General features: G+C 57.0%; 1 protein-coding gene across 5 annotated transcripts in view; it reads right to left on the bottom strand.

Moving 5' to 3' along the window:
* Window positions 1–389: 389 nt before the first annotated feature.
* CRAMP1 (cramped chromatin regulator homolog 1) overlaps window positions 390–15360 on the bottom strand; it is a 57440-nt gene continuing 42469 nt past the window's right edge. For 4 of the 5 annotated variants that reach the window (XM_027610939.2, XM_027610940.2, XM_027610942.2 and 1 more), the window contains 10 exons: window positions 14151–14332; window positions 13994–14068; window positions 11700–11781; window positions 10919–11023; window positions 10519–10697; window positions 9913–9981; window positions 9079–9310; window positions 8222–8386; window positions 6840–6985; window positions 390–4111 (listed from right to left, as the gene is read on the bottom strand). In XM_027610939.2, the coding sequence (XP_027466740.2) occupies window positions 3947–4111; window positions 6840–6985; window positions 8222–8386; window positions 9079–9310; window positions 9913–9981; window positions 10519–10697; window positions 10919–11023; window positions 11700–11781; window positions 13994–14068; window positions 14151–14332 (1400 nt within the window). In that variant the 3' untranslated portion in view covers window positions 390–3946. The remainder of the gene's footprint in view (window positions 4112–6839; window positions 6986–8221; window positions 8387–9078; window positions 9311–9912; window positions 9982–10518; window positions 10698–10918; window positions 11024–11699; window positions 11782–13993; window positions 14069–14150; window positions 14333–15360) is intronic. The other variant, XM_027610941.2, reaches the window with a different exon arrangement.

The raw sequence follows: 15360 nt of genomic DNA, 5'->3' as shown, positions 1-15360 counted from the left end.
CGCGTCCATTGGACATCGTCGATGCCAGTCACGCCGCCGCAGCCTATCGCAGAGCCGTGCCGTGCGCCCGCCCCACCGGGGCAGAGGCTCGGCAAGGCTCGCGCCGCGCTCGCAGCCGATTGGTGAGAGCTGATGCCGCTCAGGCCTCGGGCGCCGTCACTGGGCAGCAGGGCTGCGGGGCGGGCCCTGCCCCGAGCGGACTCCCTGCGCAGGCGCAAGCCGCGCAGGCGCAAGCCGCGCACTCCGGAAGCGCCTCCAGGCGTCGCGGGCACACCCCGGGGAAACGCCGGTGGCCGCTGCTCGCCCGCGAGGTGCCCGGGCCTGTAGGCGGCGGCGCCGAGCCGCCACTGCCGAGCTCGCCGCGAAGGAAACAAGGCTCACTCGATAAGTATTAGATCAAGTATTAGTATGTATTTATGCACAATAAAAACAGATTTACAAGTTGAACTGGAAATTTAAACATAAGAAGTTTAACAGCTTTTGTTTATTATATTAAATAACCAAAACACCTTTTATTCCCAAAATTGGTAAAGAATAAATAATATAATTTACAATATGGTACAAAAAATAATCAGGAAGGACAGGCATTCTGCTTTATACATACACTGTATATTTATAATCTATAAAACAAATTCACATCTCAAACAAGCCGAAAACCTCAGATGATATGGCTTAACGATTATTAAAGGAAACCGCGGTGAGTTGTGCCGCTCAGACCGCAAGCTCTAAGCCGCTGTCCCGCTACAAAACACAGGGTCCAGGTTGCCGTGTAGTGCCTTGAACACTGAGCTTCACGTGAGTCACCAATCACAGGACAGGTTCGCTGTGGGTTTCTTCCTTTTTTTCTTAAGTCAAAGTGCCCTATTTTCTCACAAATTCATCTGATAGATCTCAAGGTCTTTTAAAAACAAAAACACCAGCAACTGCTGCTTTCCTCCTCTACTTGCTTCCAGTGTCTTTTATTCCATGACTTTTCTTGGCTTAAGTTTGGATTCCATGCTGTGATCTAGTTAAAAGATTCTATTCCACTGAAAAGGACACCCTTTTCAGGATCCCAATGCTAAGCAGCTGGAGATATGGGAAAGCAAGATCAGTGGATGGACTGTTTCCAAATACCCCACCCCCTGAGCAAGTACTCGGCACCTAGCAGATAGAGCTGAGGGTGACGTCCTCGCCGACCTTACTGGAGTCACAAGCTGCACCTTCTAAGCTCATCACCCGCCAAAGCAACTCCCTGGAGACCAGAGATAGTCTCTAGCTTTACAAACGCTGAATCAGCAAAAAGACCCCAGACATCTTTAGAGCGACTTTTCTGAGGAACGGGTCTGGTCTTAACCACAGCATGCTCAAATGCACGAAGAAAGTCACAGATGTACACCAAGACTACAACTTCCGTGGGATAGGCAGAGCAAGATACAGGAAGAGGGAGGTTTCTCTGCTTTCATCTTTTGGAAAATTCTAGGCTTTAACAGCTGCTTATTTTTATACCTATATATTCATTTAGGCTGGGAGGAAAAAAGACTCACCCTTTGAATGCTACTAATGATGCCTCTTTCCCTTAACACGGCAAATGCTCAGACCTGTCAGGTTGCTGTGGAAGTGGCAGAATTCTCTGGAATCATGTCAGCTTTGCAACAGGTGAGAAGAATCAGTCCACTGTCCTCCCTAACCCACCTCCCCCCTGGATGACACTCCAGATGGAGTCTGGTTAAGCCCCTAGTGGATGGTGCCACTAAAGAGCATACAAAAGCTGATCCCAAATCTCTAGTTTTCCTCCTTTTAGGTATCACTGAAAACTGGTGCCAGCCTACCCGCTAGACTCGGGGTGTCCCCTGACGAAAGCAGCTCAGGACTCCTACAGTCTCTGGCAGCGCACACACTGCCATGAGGTACTGCTCCCAGCATCGATGCTGTAATGGTACCAGGGATCTCTGGTCCCCCACAATGGGAGTACTACCAAGTTAGTAGTGGCCTACACTTGGCCTGGTGTCCTCACCTACTACAGACCTAACAAAGTCAGATGCCCAGAGAGATCCACTGATATCACTTCCAGAAGGTGCTAAGTTCAGGGAGCTAATAGATGGACTGCTATACAAGCTAGTTTAAAGATACTCTGCTTCAAACGATGCTCTCTCTTAATAAAGGGGCACCATGTCCCTCTCTTAAACATCTCCAGAGCTTTGGGACTTTTTGTAAGAGCCCAGAAGAGCTGCCCACAGTGGGTCTTATTAGTGATGTTTGTACCTAGAACCAGACCTGAAAGAAGGAAACCACGTTACAGGCAAGAGCTCTGAAACACTTGAGATGAAGGAAGGAACCTCCTCTGTTTGGAGGCCCCACTGCCCTCTCTTTCCTCCATGGTCAGGGTGAATGACGCGGCCTACAGCCTGGAGGGGCTGCAGCTGGCTGCTGAGACCTTGGGACCAGGAGCATCCCCTCTGCTTGCACACACAAAAGACCTTTTCTGTTCCTTTCCATGCTGCCTCACCTCTTCATCATGGACAGGGAGAGAAGCCCATGCAGAGGGCTGGGACTGGCCTGGGTGGCTGCCACTCCACTGCCAGTCGGGAAGAGGAAAGAGAAACTGTCCTCCGTTCAGGTGGATTTCAGAAGCCAAGCTGGTCTGGACTGCAGGTGGAGGGTGAAGCAGCAGGTGGGATGGTGATGCACGGGTTACTACCTGACCAACACCATAGCACTGGCTGCTGGCCCCAACGAATGGGGGGCTGGATGGGCTTTTGTCTGTTGAGCCTCCCAACGCTGAGAACAAAGCAGCCCTGTCAGCTCCAGTCTGGGCACCGACCTGTCGGCGGTGATGACCAACAGTCACCCAAGGAGGCCCCAGGAGCACATGAGAGGGAAGTGGTTTTAGCGTGCTCTGACTGCACTCAGGGTCTGCGCCTTGCTCGACTTCCCTGCGCTGGAAGAAGAGAAACGGGACCACGGGATGGGAGGAAACATGAAGGAGGAAATGTATGCAGCAGGTGGACTCTGCACAGAAGCCGGTGGAAGGAAGAGGAGACGCTGAAGAGGTGAAGACCTTCCCTGGAAAGGCCGCACACGTCGGCGGCCAGCCACTAGCCCCCTGGCTGTTCAGGGACTCGCAGCCGAAGGCTTGGCTTCAACACAGGAAGGAAACCATGAACTCTTCTTCTTCTTCACCGTCTCCTAATTCTCAAAACATAAGGAAAACCTTTTTCCAACCACTTAAGCAGGATTTTTTTCTAAAAGTCCACACAAGCTGCACAAAATAGGATTCTCTCCTCCTTCCCGTTAAGTCAATCAGAACAAACCTCCAGGTGGGAGAATGCACTAGACAAGGGTCAGTGTTTCTGAGGTGATGGCACGAGGGACGCTGCCCTGTGATCCGAGCGTCCTCGCAAGTGTCCGCTAAGGGTGCAGACCCTACCAGGCAGAGCCCAGGCCATGCCCAGCTGTGCTTCCCCGTCATGTGCAGAGAAAGCAACCGAAAGGTGTATAGGTTTGGCAGAAAAAAGCAGTGGTGGCTGGAAGTGTCCCTGCAGAAAGCAGGGAGGCTGGGACTCCCTGGGCCGCGGCCGCTGCATACCCACTCCTTTCCCTTGGAAAGAAAACCCACTGCAATGTTCAACACGGTGATGGGGGGGGGTGGAAGCGCGGCTGCCAAGCGCTATCCCATGGCTGGTAGGGAGCGGCTCCAATGCCACAGCAGCGTCTGACACAGGCCCTCCGACAGAACCTGTCCTCACCTCCCGGGCCACCGTGGCCCTCTGCCCCCATCGGGATGTGGCTTCCTGCATGTTGTCTGTTCTGGGGCACAAAGAGTCCTCTGCTCAGACCGTCTTCTGGGGGGTCCTGGGCTGGATTTCTGTTTTCTCTAGCCTGGAGAGGGCTACATATACCGCAGTGGAGGACCACCAGCCCTCCTCTGCAGCCTCCAGGATGCCCTAGCAGAGGCAAGGTCTGGTCACTGGGACAGGTCACCGACGGGGGGGCCACCTCCACTGCCATCAAACAGAACCTCTCGGCGGCCGGGCTCGGCGATGGACAGTTCTTGAGCCAAATCGTTGAATCGAGATATGTAGTCGATGCTGTTTTCATTCATCATGCACACCAGCTGGGAATCCACAACCTGCGGGGCAGAGGACATGAGGGAAGGCATCAGCGGGCGGCTGGCCACCACGGCAGGGACTTCAGTGGGAGGTGAGTGGACCAGTGAAGACTAGAACCCCAATCAATGAGCCATGTGACACCGGCCCAGCACTCTCGGGAGAACTGCAGAATCCCCTCTGTCCTTTTGAACACTCCCTCTTTTGACAAGTGTGCATGAGAGCTGACCGGGGGCCTGGTGCATGGGCCGCTGGGCCAGAGTGGTGGTGCCCAGCACAGACCTGTGGACCCTCAATAAGCAATGAGGCAAAGGGCACACAGTGGGGTGCAGAGACTGCAGGGTGGCCTGAAGGACACGGGAGCTGAGGAAGCGGGTGGGGTTTGCCCCGGGGCCAGGGAGCACATACCCATAAAACAAACAGCAATGCAAAGACCCTGAGACGAGAACGGGCTTTGGCTCTTCAAGAAACAGAGCTGGCAGATGCGACAAGTCAGGCCAAGAAAGGAAAGCAAGGGTAAAGACCAGAGTGTGTACAACAGAGCGTCAGGTGTTAGGTTATTCTGTGGACAGATACACGAAAGTCTGTCTTCAGAGTGTACCGTCTGCCTCTTGCTCAAGCAGAAGGCTCACAAGAATGGGGCCGTGGTTTTGTTTACTCGTGCCTAGAGCAGTGCCTGGCGCAGAGTATGCCCTGGGTAAGTATCTGTTACAGAATTGCAGGACATGACAAACGAATGAGAAGCCTTCAGAAAATTCTGAGTAGAGCTATGGCACAAACCGGATTCTAAGCTTTCATGACAGGGGCACCTGGCTGGCTCAGTCGGACAAGTGTGCAACTTATGATCTGGTGGTCATGAGTTCGGGCCCCACACTGGGGGTAGAGTTTACTTCAGTAAACAAACTTTAAGCTTTCTATGGAAAATTTGAAACTGAAATTTGTTTTCAAAAAGCAGAGCAGGGCACCTGGGTGGCTCAGTTGGTTAAGCAACTGCTTTCGGCTCAGGTCATGATCCTGGAGTCCTGGGATCGAGTCCCGCATCAGGCTCCCTGCTCGGCAGGGAGTCTGCTTCTCCCTCCGACCCTCCCCTCTCTCATGCTCTATCTCATTCTCTCTCAAATAAATAAATAAAAATCTTTAAAAAAAAAAAAACAAAAAGCAGAGCAACTACTGCCTGTCTTCCCCATACAGGCCCATCATCAGCTTCCATCACTATCACTGTGGGCCAATCTGGCCCCACCCTTCCCACCCACCCCTCATGACCGCCCACTCTGTTCAAACCCCATCAGGTGGGCCTGGGGTGGGCCAGGGTGGATCTGGGGTGAGCCTGGGGTGGGCCAGGGTGGATCTGGGGTGAGCCTGGGGTGGGCCAGGGTGGATCTGGGGTGAGCCTGGGGTGGACCTGGTGTGGGCATGGGGTGAACCTGGGGTGCGCCGGGGTGAATCTGGGGTGAGCCTGGGGTGGACCTGGTGTGGGCCTGGGGTGGACCTGGGGCAGGCCCACGAGTCTGCACTTGTAACAGCCCCAGGTACTGCTTCCATTGCCCTGGAGACTGCCCAGGAACGGCAGGGTCCTGAGGAGCTGTCTCCAGATACGTGTGGCAGGCCCGTCTGCATAGAAGCCGAGGATTTGTAAGCATACACACACACACACCCCCACACGCACACGCACGAAGGGGAAAGATGGGCTTCTTGTGTGACATCACAGCCACGAGTGGTTTGAAAAACGCTGTAGCGTGCAAGGAGGGTGTGTGCTGCTGCTTCTTGGTCTGTCTCTCTGTTTGGGGAGAATTTCTGGTTGTGTCACTGCTCAGCACAGAATTCTCCGAAGCCTCCCCATGAGTTCCTCAGAACTCCAGATGCCAGTCAGGATAAGGGAAAGCTGAGGCGTCTGGGGGAAACAGCGGTGAGCTTTGTTTGATCCAGGGCCCCGTGGGGAATCTGACTACAAAATCTGAGAGAGACCCACTAACACCGGCACGTCCCAGGGAAGCAGTACTTGGGGGACGCTGCTCCAGGCCTCTGACAACAGAACTAGGCCCACCTGAGGGAGTGGGGTTCTCCATTATGGAGAGTCCTCTCCCTCTTACGCACACGCTTCGCCGCAGTCTCTCTCAGAGTGCTGCGCTCTGTGCCCCTGTCCTCATGAGTCCTACTTGCTCCCCGACACACTTGCTCCTTGTGGGGTGGAGGCCTGGGCGGCTCCGAGTGGACAAACTGCGAGGGGCATCACAGACCAAGTCTCGCCTCCACGTCAACAGTCCGCCACCACCCCGAGCCACTTTTTAGCTCAACAGGCGGCAGCCTCACGCCACCACACAGGGAGATGCAGCTGGAAGGCCTCCCTGCCCGTCAGGCGGCAGCATGGAGGACGTACCACCCACAACGGCCACGTCCTCCTCGAAAATCAGCAGCAGCCCCAGACGGACCAGGAAACCGAGGCACTAACTGCCCCAGGTCACGAAGCTGCTGAAGGGAAGAAGAGACCCAAGGCCTGTGCTGGCCACCAGCATAGACCCCACAGTCCACCGACTCCAGGGCTTCCCAGGTTCTGAGGCCTCCAGCGCGGAGCTATTACCTCACGTCCCTCATCTGCTGCCACCTGGGAACGAATGCTGGCCCACGGTGGCGAGAGCTTCCACGGTCAGGAGAACTCGGGAGTTCTAAGAACACAAGGGCCCCGCCCGAGGCATCCGGCCACCTCCAGAAGGCGGGCTGCTGGTCAAGTCAGAGCTAAGGCTGCGCGCCTACCTCAGCAACATCAGCCAGGGACCGGGACACAAACGAGTCTCTCGAGTTGCCATCCAGCAAGCTGGGGCCCAGCAGGGAGGTGCCGCTGTGGGTCCCCGCAGGAGTTGGCAGCATCTTCCGGCTCTTCTCTGGGGAGATGAAGCTTGCTGCCAAGAGAAGGAGAAGACATCCTGAAACCGGCTTGCCAGCACCGGTCCAAGGGGAGGACCCCGCAGGCTGCGTGTGCATGGCCCTGCCAGGCCCCTTCCAGGCATCTACCCGTACACTCGTGCAGCCACAGGGCTTTGGATGGAGTCGTTGTGTGGTCTCTGGCCCCTCTCACGTGGAGAGCCCTGGGGAGTCTTCCGTGCAGCACGTGTGAGTCGGCCTCGTTCTCCTGGGAGCCCTGCCTCATCCCACTGCCGGGTCACCACCCTTGCCGCCGTATGAGGTGGTTCCGATTTCTTATAATTTCTATTTGACTTTGCAGACACTGCACTGGTCTACGTGACTTCCATCTCCGCAAACCCTTGTCGGTGCTGCCTCCCCTGCACCACCCAGACCTCCCGCATCAATCTGGGCCTCCAGGCGTGGTGCCCACACGGGTGCCGACCTGGCTCATGTGTAAAACCACCCCTTTTTAGGGCTGCCAATCCCCCCACCACCACCACACACACGCCCTGGCTACTCTCTAAAGAATGCTGGGTGCGGGCGCCTGGGTGGCTCAGATGGTTAAGCGTCTGCTTTCGGCTCAGGTCAGGATCCCAGAGTCCTGGGATCGAGTCCCGCATCGGGCTCCCTGCTCCTTGGGAGCCTGCTTCTCCCTCTGCCTCTGTCTCTCATGAATAAATAAAATCTTAAAAAAAAAAAAAAAAAAAAACGCTGGGTACGCTGATCCCACACATGCCACAGGAGCTTGCCCCGCGCAGGCCACTGAGACCGGTGTGGCTGTCCCTGGCAGCCCCGCCCACCACACGAACACCTGGTGCCTGAGGAGGCACACTCGTCCCTGCCATGAGACAGTGGGAACATCTGTTTCAGGACACCAGACTGAAGATGGAAAGAGGGAGCTGAGAGCTCCAAGAGCCATATTCTACCCCACCGCCAATGGCAAGAGCAGAAAGCCCGAGCAGGAAGGAGCCGGAGAGCGGGCAGCCCGAAGGGCACGGGAAACTGAGTGCAGACATGGGCCCATCTCAGCCAGGCTGAGTGTCTCGTGGGTGTCCACGTTCACGCAAGCTCAATGAAGTGCACGCCAGAAGCCTTGGTGCCCCCCTCCCCCACCGCGTGAGGGACTTGGGATAAACCCTGAACCCAGCAGCTCTGCTGGGACTTCAGACTCCAGTCCCCACCCAGGTGCACCACAGGGAGCCAGCCCGTGCCCTGCTGCGCCCTCCACTCACCAAACAAGCTGCTGAGCGACGAGTCTGTGGGGTCACTGGGGCACCACTGGGGGTCATGGGTCGGGGAGGCGATCCAGTCGGGCTGGGGGCTGCTGGACGGGGAGGGAAGACTCTTGGAGCTGTCACTGCCATTCAGTTTTGCTGGAGAAAGAGGGACTCCCTCACCTGTCAGCCAAAACGCAGGATCAGAGATGGCATGGTGGGTGAACGGCACCCCACTTCCCCCATCCACCACCCAGAAATCAGCAGAGTGGCACAAGCACTGGATGTGTGGGGTGGGGCCCATGGAGGACCAACAGGACTGGCCTGCAGAAGGGGCCTGTGGAGGCAGGAGCCATGTGCCCACCTCAGGGAACGGCAGTGGCCACAACTATGCTGATGGGGCAGACCCTGTGCACCCCCAATGCTCTTGCTGGCACCGACACCAACCACACGAGCACACACCAGTGCGCACGTCTCCATGTCACCAACAGAAGTAAGGTGCAAGGGGGAGAGCTAAGTTCTCTGTGAATCCACAGCCCAAAGCAGACCAGCAAGTGCCGTCCCATGGAATCCGTCCACCCCCCTGCCAGGACCCGCACAACCTCAAGCCATCCACCCAGATTCAGAACCAACCAGAAAAAGGCCCCATCTGAGCCGTGGGCTGCAGAAGCCTGGCAGGCCTGCTCTCTGTCCTTGAGACCGTGAAGAGCCACAGTACCCATCTGCTCCTCATCCACTGGGGCTGCCCCCTGCCAGGATGGGCAGCACCCCACAGGCGGCAGATGCTCCACACTCAAGAGGGAACGCTGGACAGGGGTGTGCCCAGCAAGTGTGCAGACACCCCGGCGGGAAGTCAGAACCCCACGGGCCCTCACCGTACTGGCCAGAGCTGATGGCAATCTCGATGATGGAGTCGCTGATGTGTGTGGCGGGCTCGCCCTGTGAGAGCACGTCCTCGGGCGGCCCGGGCAGGGAGATGTCCAGCAGCGCGGAGACGTTGGGTGGGGACAGGCGGCTGCTGGAGCCCTCGGGCGTAGGCAGGGGTGCGGGGGGCCCATTGTGGAGAGGAGCCTTGGACAGCTCGGATAAGGACAGCACGGGTGAGCCCTGGATGGGGCGGGCGGGGAGCACAACAGATGATCAGGAACACAGAATGGAAAATTGGTCTCAGCCCCACATGGCAGTGACTGAGTGACAGGAGATTCAACAGAAATATGAGAACACCACATCACCTCTTCCTGCTCTGCAAGATACACACTCAGTGGATTCACTTCTCCTGAAACCACACTAGCCATGGCAGCCTTGGAGGGCCAGGCTGAGGGGGGCAGTGGCCAGGGAAGGGGGGGGTGGCTGGCCCTGCCTCCACGGCCGGCGGGACAGCTGGTAATCGGGGCAGAGGAGTGCCTGGAAGCACTACGGCTGACGACTTTCATTCCTCTGGCCCCAAACAGTCCTTCCAGGAGTGCGCCTGAAACAGGCCACCTTGTGAAGGGGCAGGAAGCCTCAGATGGGAGCTATGTGTTCGTCTGTATAGGCGAGGTGGGTGGAAGAATGGTGCTGCGGGGCCTCGAGGGATGTGTGTTCTTGCCACCACGTGGCAGTCCAGGGGAGCGAGGCTAGGGCCGCGGGAAGACCACGAGGGTGGGGGGCCTGGCATGGAGGGGGTCCCAGGGCAGCTGCACTGCTCCAAGGCAAAGAGCACCCTCTACCTGGAAACCATCCGTCACCGGCTCCTGCTCAGGCCTCGAGGGAACACTGATGAACGGGTCGCTTGTGCCCTACAACGACACGAGGAAAGCCAGTGGGCCCCACGCCCACAGGCTCCTAGCAGCCAGAGAGTCAGGAGGCTACTGCTGTCAAGGTTAGGTCACCAAGTCCCCACAAGTGAGGCTGTCCATTCAAAGAGCAACCCCAGTCCCAGTAGAGCCTGAGCATGGGGGACAGGGGGGGTCAGAGGCGTGTGGGTCAGGGAGGCACGGGGCGTACTGCCAGCCAGTGCGGCCAAAGCTACCTCGCGAACTGAGTGACGTCTGCAGAGAGACAGAGCTCTGTGCCTGCCTCGGCATCACAGCAAGCCTGTCCCACTGCGTCCGTCCATGGCTCTCTCCTTGGAGCCACACGGCGCTCACCCATGCCACAGCCTCCCTGGTCCAGGCACTCTCCTAGAGCCTCTCAGGGCCCATCACCTACTCAGGCAGAACTGGAGTTCAGCATTGACCTCAGTCCCATGGCCTCAGCACCCACCCTTCTGGAAAGTGACTGACCTGTCCCAGAAGGAAGTGGGGATGCGGAAAAGCCATTCTAAACATACTTACCCCGACAGTGGGGATGGAATCTCCATTCTGGTGGGTGCTGGTGGAGTCCTGACCTGGGACGGTGGGGGCCACCTCATCTGAAGACAGTGGAGAGATGCCAGACAAGCCCTCAGCGTCCAAGACAGGGAGGGGGCTCCCGGGGATGATGCCGGCACTTTTAGCTGCTAAGTCGATAGCACCTGGCAACAGAAAGGACATTTAGAACCTCAGTTCCAGGGACACCCTGACAGGTGCCCCAAGGGGCTCATGAACAGCCTCTCCCTCACACCTCATTTCCAAGCAAGGACAAAGGCTCTAGTGTTCTCCCTGAACAGTAACAGGACACACCGGCTTGGAGGCGAACAGAAAGCTCGCTCGGAACCCTCCCGTGGTGTCTGTCGTGCTGGTGACAGAAACTTACTGGCCAGGTGGCCCGTGGCCGGGGGTGGAAGGACCTTGGGCACAATCGGCCGAGACAGGGCTGCTTTGGTCAGGGAAGACTGGATGGGCCTGAACGAGCCTCTCCCTGCGGGGAAAGAGCAGAAGCAGATGCATCAGCCCGCACCCTCCAAACGCACAATGGGGGCCATGGAGCGTTTCCTTTCAAGCCACAGTCACGGGAGCTGAACCTCGTCGGAAGCCGACTTGGAGAAGTCCCAGGTCAGACAGGCTCCGACGAGGAGAAAGTCCCAGGCCCTGGGGAACAGCACCAACGCGCTTGCTGGAGCTGCCGGAAGGCCGCAGTCCGCACGCCACACCATGGGGGGCCTTTTGGGGGGGGGGATGCGCCTGACCCGAGTGGCAGGCAAAGCCGCAAATCCTGCACAAGGGCTCTGCCGCTGCAGCTCGGCCCCCCCACCAGATTTTCTGCAGCTGAGAGCATGAGGAGAAGCCATCGACGCTCACAGTGCCTACGCAGCGCGCGTGTCACTCAGCCGTGCCCGCTCTGTGAGACAGCGTACTTCCCAGAGCCGGGGCCCCTCCCACACCACAGACCTGCCCACACACCACCACCCACCGGGCGTCCGCGCCTGCCCCTCTGTGGCCCGGGCCCAGCACACTCAGGCTTTGTGGACAGAAAGGACAAAGGGATGCTCGGGATGTCCTGCAAAGACCCGAGGACACCAACACCTGCCGTTCCCGAAGACAGGGCCACGCACAAGAAAGGTGTGAACAATTACCCAAGGAGCCCAGATGCTTACCAGTCACGGAGGAATTGGACAGGATGGAAAAGGAACAGACATTGTGGGACTGGTGCTCAGATGGTCGAGGAAGCAGTGTTCTCTGTGGAGAGAAGAATGTCAATAATCAGACGACGGACAGACCCCGGTGCCAGTAATCACTCAGGAAACCGGTGACGGGCCATAAGGGACATTCCAGGTGAGAGGGAGCTGAGCGTGTCCAGATGGGGGCTCTGGCTCAAGGACACTGAGGACAGCTGTGCCCGTGGACCCCGAGCCCCTGAACACCGGGCCTCTCTGCAAAGAACCCAGAGTAGCCAACCTTCTACAGAGAACACTGGAGGGATGCCAAGATGGCCCAATGCTAACTCAGAACGCCCTCCCAGTGCTGTACGCCCGTCATGAGCATTGGGCGTGGACTCTTCCAAGACACATCCCCAGATCTGGGCCCCTTCGAGCTCCTGGCAACACGGATGACCTAAGGGCGTGAGGCACTCCAACCCATCGCTGATGCAGTGCCCGCCCTCCCTGCTCATGGGCCCCGGTCCCCTGGTTCTGAGTCATGCAGGGCCAGTATGGCGGCTGCCACCTCACAGGGCATTACGGAAACCGCTGGCTGGGTTGTAGAAATAAAATATTAACACAAAGTATCTGCCGCATCATCAGACACTCCTGGCTCTGGGTGCAAGGTGCATTCTCTGCTAACGTGCGAAGGACGTCTCCTTGCCCCTTGGGGTCAGCACAGAGCAGAGAGGAGGGGGTACTACTGGGTTGCCAACGACACGGAGGGCCAGGTCTGTTCAGGTGCCAGGAGGCAGCGGGGTGACCTGGCAAGGAGCTGTGGATGCACACCGTCTGGAAAGGCAGCAGGAAGTGCAAGGCTTGGTCACGGCCTGCCACCCTGTCCTGCTGCCGGGAAAGCAGCAAGGAAATGAAGGGCTATGTGCCACCGACACTTTCTATCAAAACAGTAAACGCAGAAGACCATATACTATGTGTGGTTCCATTCGTGTGAAATGCTCAGAAGAGGCCAATCCCCAGGGACAGAGAGCCTGAGTGTAGAGAGTGCTTGCCCCGGGTGGGGGGGCGCACCTGAGGAAATGGCTACGGGCTTTCCTTGTGGAGAGATGGAAATGTCCTGGATCAGACAGCGGGGATGGCTGCCCTACCTGCGAGCCCTTCAGACCTTTGGACTGCGTGACCCACGCATTGATAATCAAGCTGTTACAAAGCTAAACAAACACCACCACAGGCCATGCAGGCTCGCAACCCTGGACCAAGAGCCGATGAGCCACAGAACCACCGTCCAGCCGGGGCGGATTCACGTACTTCACCAACTGTGCCGGTACAGACTCGGCCTGCGCACGTGCACACAAAACTTGGGACCTAGAATACAGCAGTCCCCGAATCTGCAGGGTACGTGTCCCAAGACTCCCGTGGGCGCCTCAAATTGCAGATGACATCAGCCCTACACCTACTACTGTTTTCCTACAGAGACATAACTGCGACAAAGTTTAACTTGTAAGTTGGGCAGGTAACAATCGAACAACAACAATTGATAATAAAACAGAACAATTCTATACACTGAAACAAAAGTTCCGTCAGCGAGGTCTCCCTCCTCTCTGCCCCCGTGAGCGAGTGATGCAGGCACGTGACGTACCGCTGACCCTCTGATGACGTGTCAGGAGAATCACCTGCATCCTGCTGACCTTGGCTACAGACCACGGGAAGCAGAACCGAGGATAACGGGAGGACTGCTGTGCACCGTCCTGCCTGAGACCTGCCACGCAATCTCTCCTTTCTACGTCAATTAAACTCGAGAGGAAGAGATTTCTGAGAGATTAGGAAGACGAACAGAGACCTGTACGTTTATCGCCAAACAACCCACATCCATACGTTTCTAAGCTTGGAGTCGTGACAGAATTCCCGCCTCACCCGCACTCGCAGGCCTCTCACTCTCGGGCTGTGCCCTTGGGTCTGCAGACGGCTTCCACGGGGTCTCTGGCCTTTAGTGCCGTTGAGCTCAGGAAAGTCTGGCCTCTGGCCACTCTATCTACCCTGTCAACTGCCTCTTTGGGCCGCGCATTTATAAATAGCAGCTCCGAGAGTCCTCGAATATATCCTAAAGCGGGACACGTGGGACTTGAATCCCTGGGACTACCTGTCTTTTTTACAAGTGGTTTACGTGCTGTGCCAAGATTCTCGTTATTTCAGGGAACAGTCAGGGTCCCGTTACTACTCTGTGTGTCCTCTGCATAAGAAAGAAGGAGGGGCCGAGGACTCCCTGTGGCACAGACGCACGCCGGTGCCCTGACCTGGACCACCAGGGGCTTCCGCAGGTGCCGGTTCCGCAACTTCCTGGGCTTCGGCAGGAAGAAATCCGACTGCATCTGCAAGGAGACAGCGCAGGCGTGAGAGCGTGCCCCCAGACGCAGGGCCCCCCGCCGGCAGCGTGCCCCCCGCCCCACTTACGCTGATGGAGTTCAGGTGCTGACGGAAAGTCAGTTCTGTTTCTTTACTGGGAGAATAGAGCTTCCCATGGCGGCTGTTGGGCGGCAGAGTGGTCGGGACAGCAAAAAGGCCGCCGTCTGAGTCACTGCTGCCTGTGCTGGAGGGGCCCGCCACCAGCAGGGGTCTCGGCGGGTTTCTCAGACCTAGAAGCCAAGAGACCGCGAACACAAGCACTCACCGGGCAGCGTCACCAGCGCAAATGCAGGTCGCTCTCTCCGGAAGAAAACCGGAAGAAACAGGAACAGTTGATTCCGTTTGCTTGAAAGGCATTTCCTAGATTTAAGTCCCCAAACCCTGCCTTCCTATCCTTCTCCCTGAAACCCCAGTTCCCACCGTAAGTGAATCATGGCTCTGAGAGCACAGCAGCACTCTGCCACTTTGATCCCCGGTAGGAAGGGCAGATAGGCCTGTGAGGACATGTGACAGCTAGAAGAACCTTCTAGACCACCTAGCATAGACCAGAGGTCAGCAAGCTTTCTCTGTAAAGGGCCAGAGAGTAGCTGCCTGGCTGGTGGGCCTTCCAACCCCTGCTGCCCTGGGCTCTGCAGCTGGAGCGTGGCCGTCCTGACGGCGAGCAGGCTGTGGGCTGCGGTCGGCCGGTCCCCGTTCTAAATCTTTATTGTACCAAGGACAGCCCGGACATAAAGGGACAGAAAATGTTTATTTTGGAGCCACTGTTCTGAGACTCTGCTTTCATTACTGTGGGTGCCGCTGCGTACACCCTCAATCCATGTAGGGACAGGCCCCTTTTCCTTAGTTTTTATTTGCAAAGCTGTGAAATTAAGCTCAGGCCCTCTGAGCACCAGTCCGGACTCTCTCACTGCAAGTGTCTTGGTCTAGAAACATCCTCCATTCAGAGACAGAAAGGATGGTAAAGACCACATAAAATTACAACAATTTGAAGTCAAGAGTGGAGGACAGGAAGGAGTACCATCGCTACCTGAGTCCTGACCTGCACAGACACCTGATCTAGGCTCAGTTACCCCGGAGGCCCCCACACAGCACTCATTCCACAGGAAGGCTATTCGCCACACAGAGAACACATAAAGCTGGTGACACGCTCGGAACAGAAAATAAGCCGGGGCACCTGGGTGGCGCAGCTGGTTGAGTGTCTGACTCTCGATTTTGGCTCAGGTCATGATCTTGGGGTCGTGGGATCGAGGCCCACGTT

This window comes from Zalophus californianus, chromosome 10 (assembly GCF_009762305.2).
Source record: "Zalophus californianus isolate mZalCal1 chromosome 10, mZalCal1.pri.v2, whole genome shotgun sequence".
NCBI lineage: Eukaryota > Metazoa > Chordata > Mammalia > Carnivora > Otariidae > Zalophus > Zalophus californianus.
Note: the sequence above shows the minus strand (reverse complement) of the source record. Positions and strands in the feature narration are given on the sequence as shown.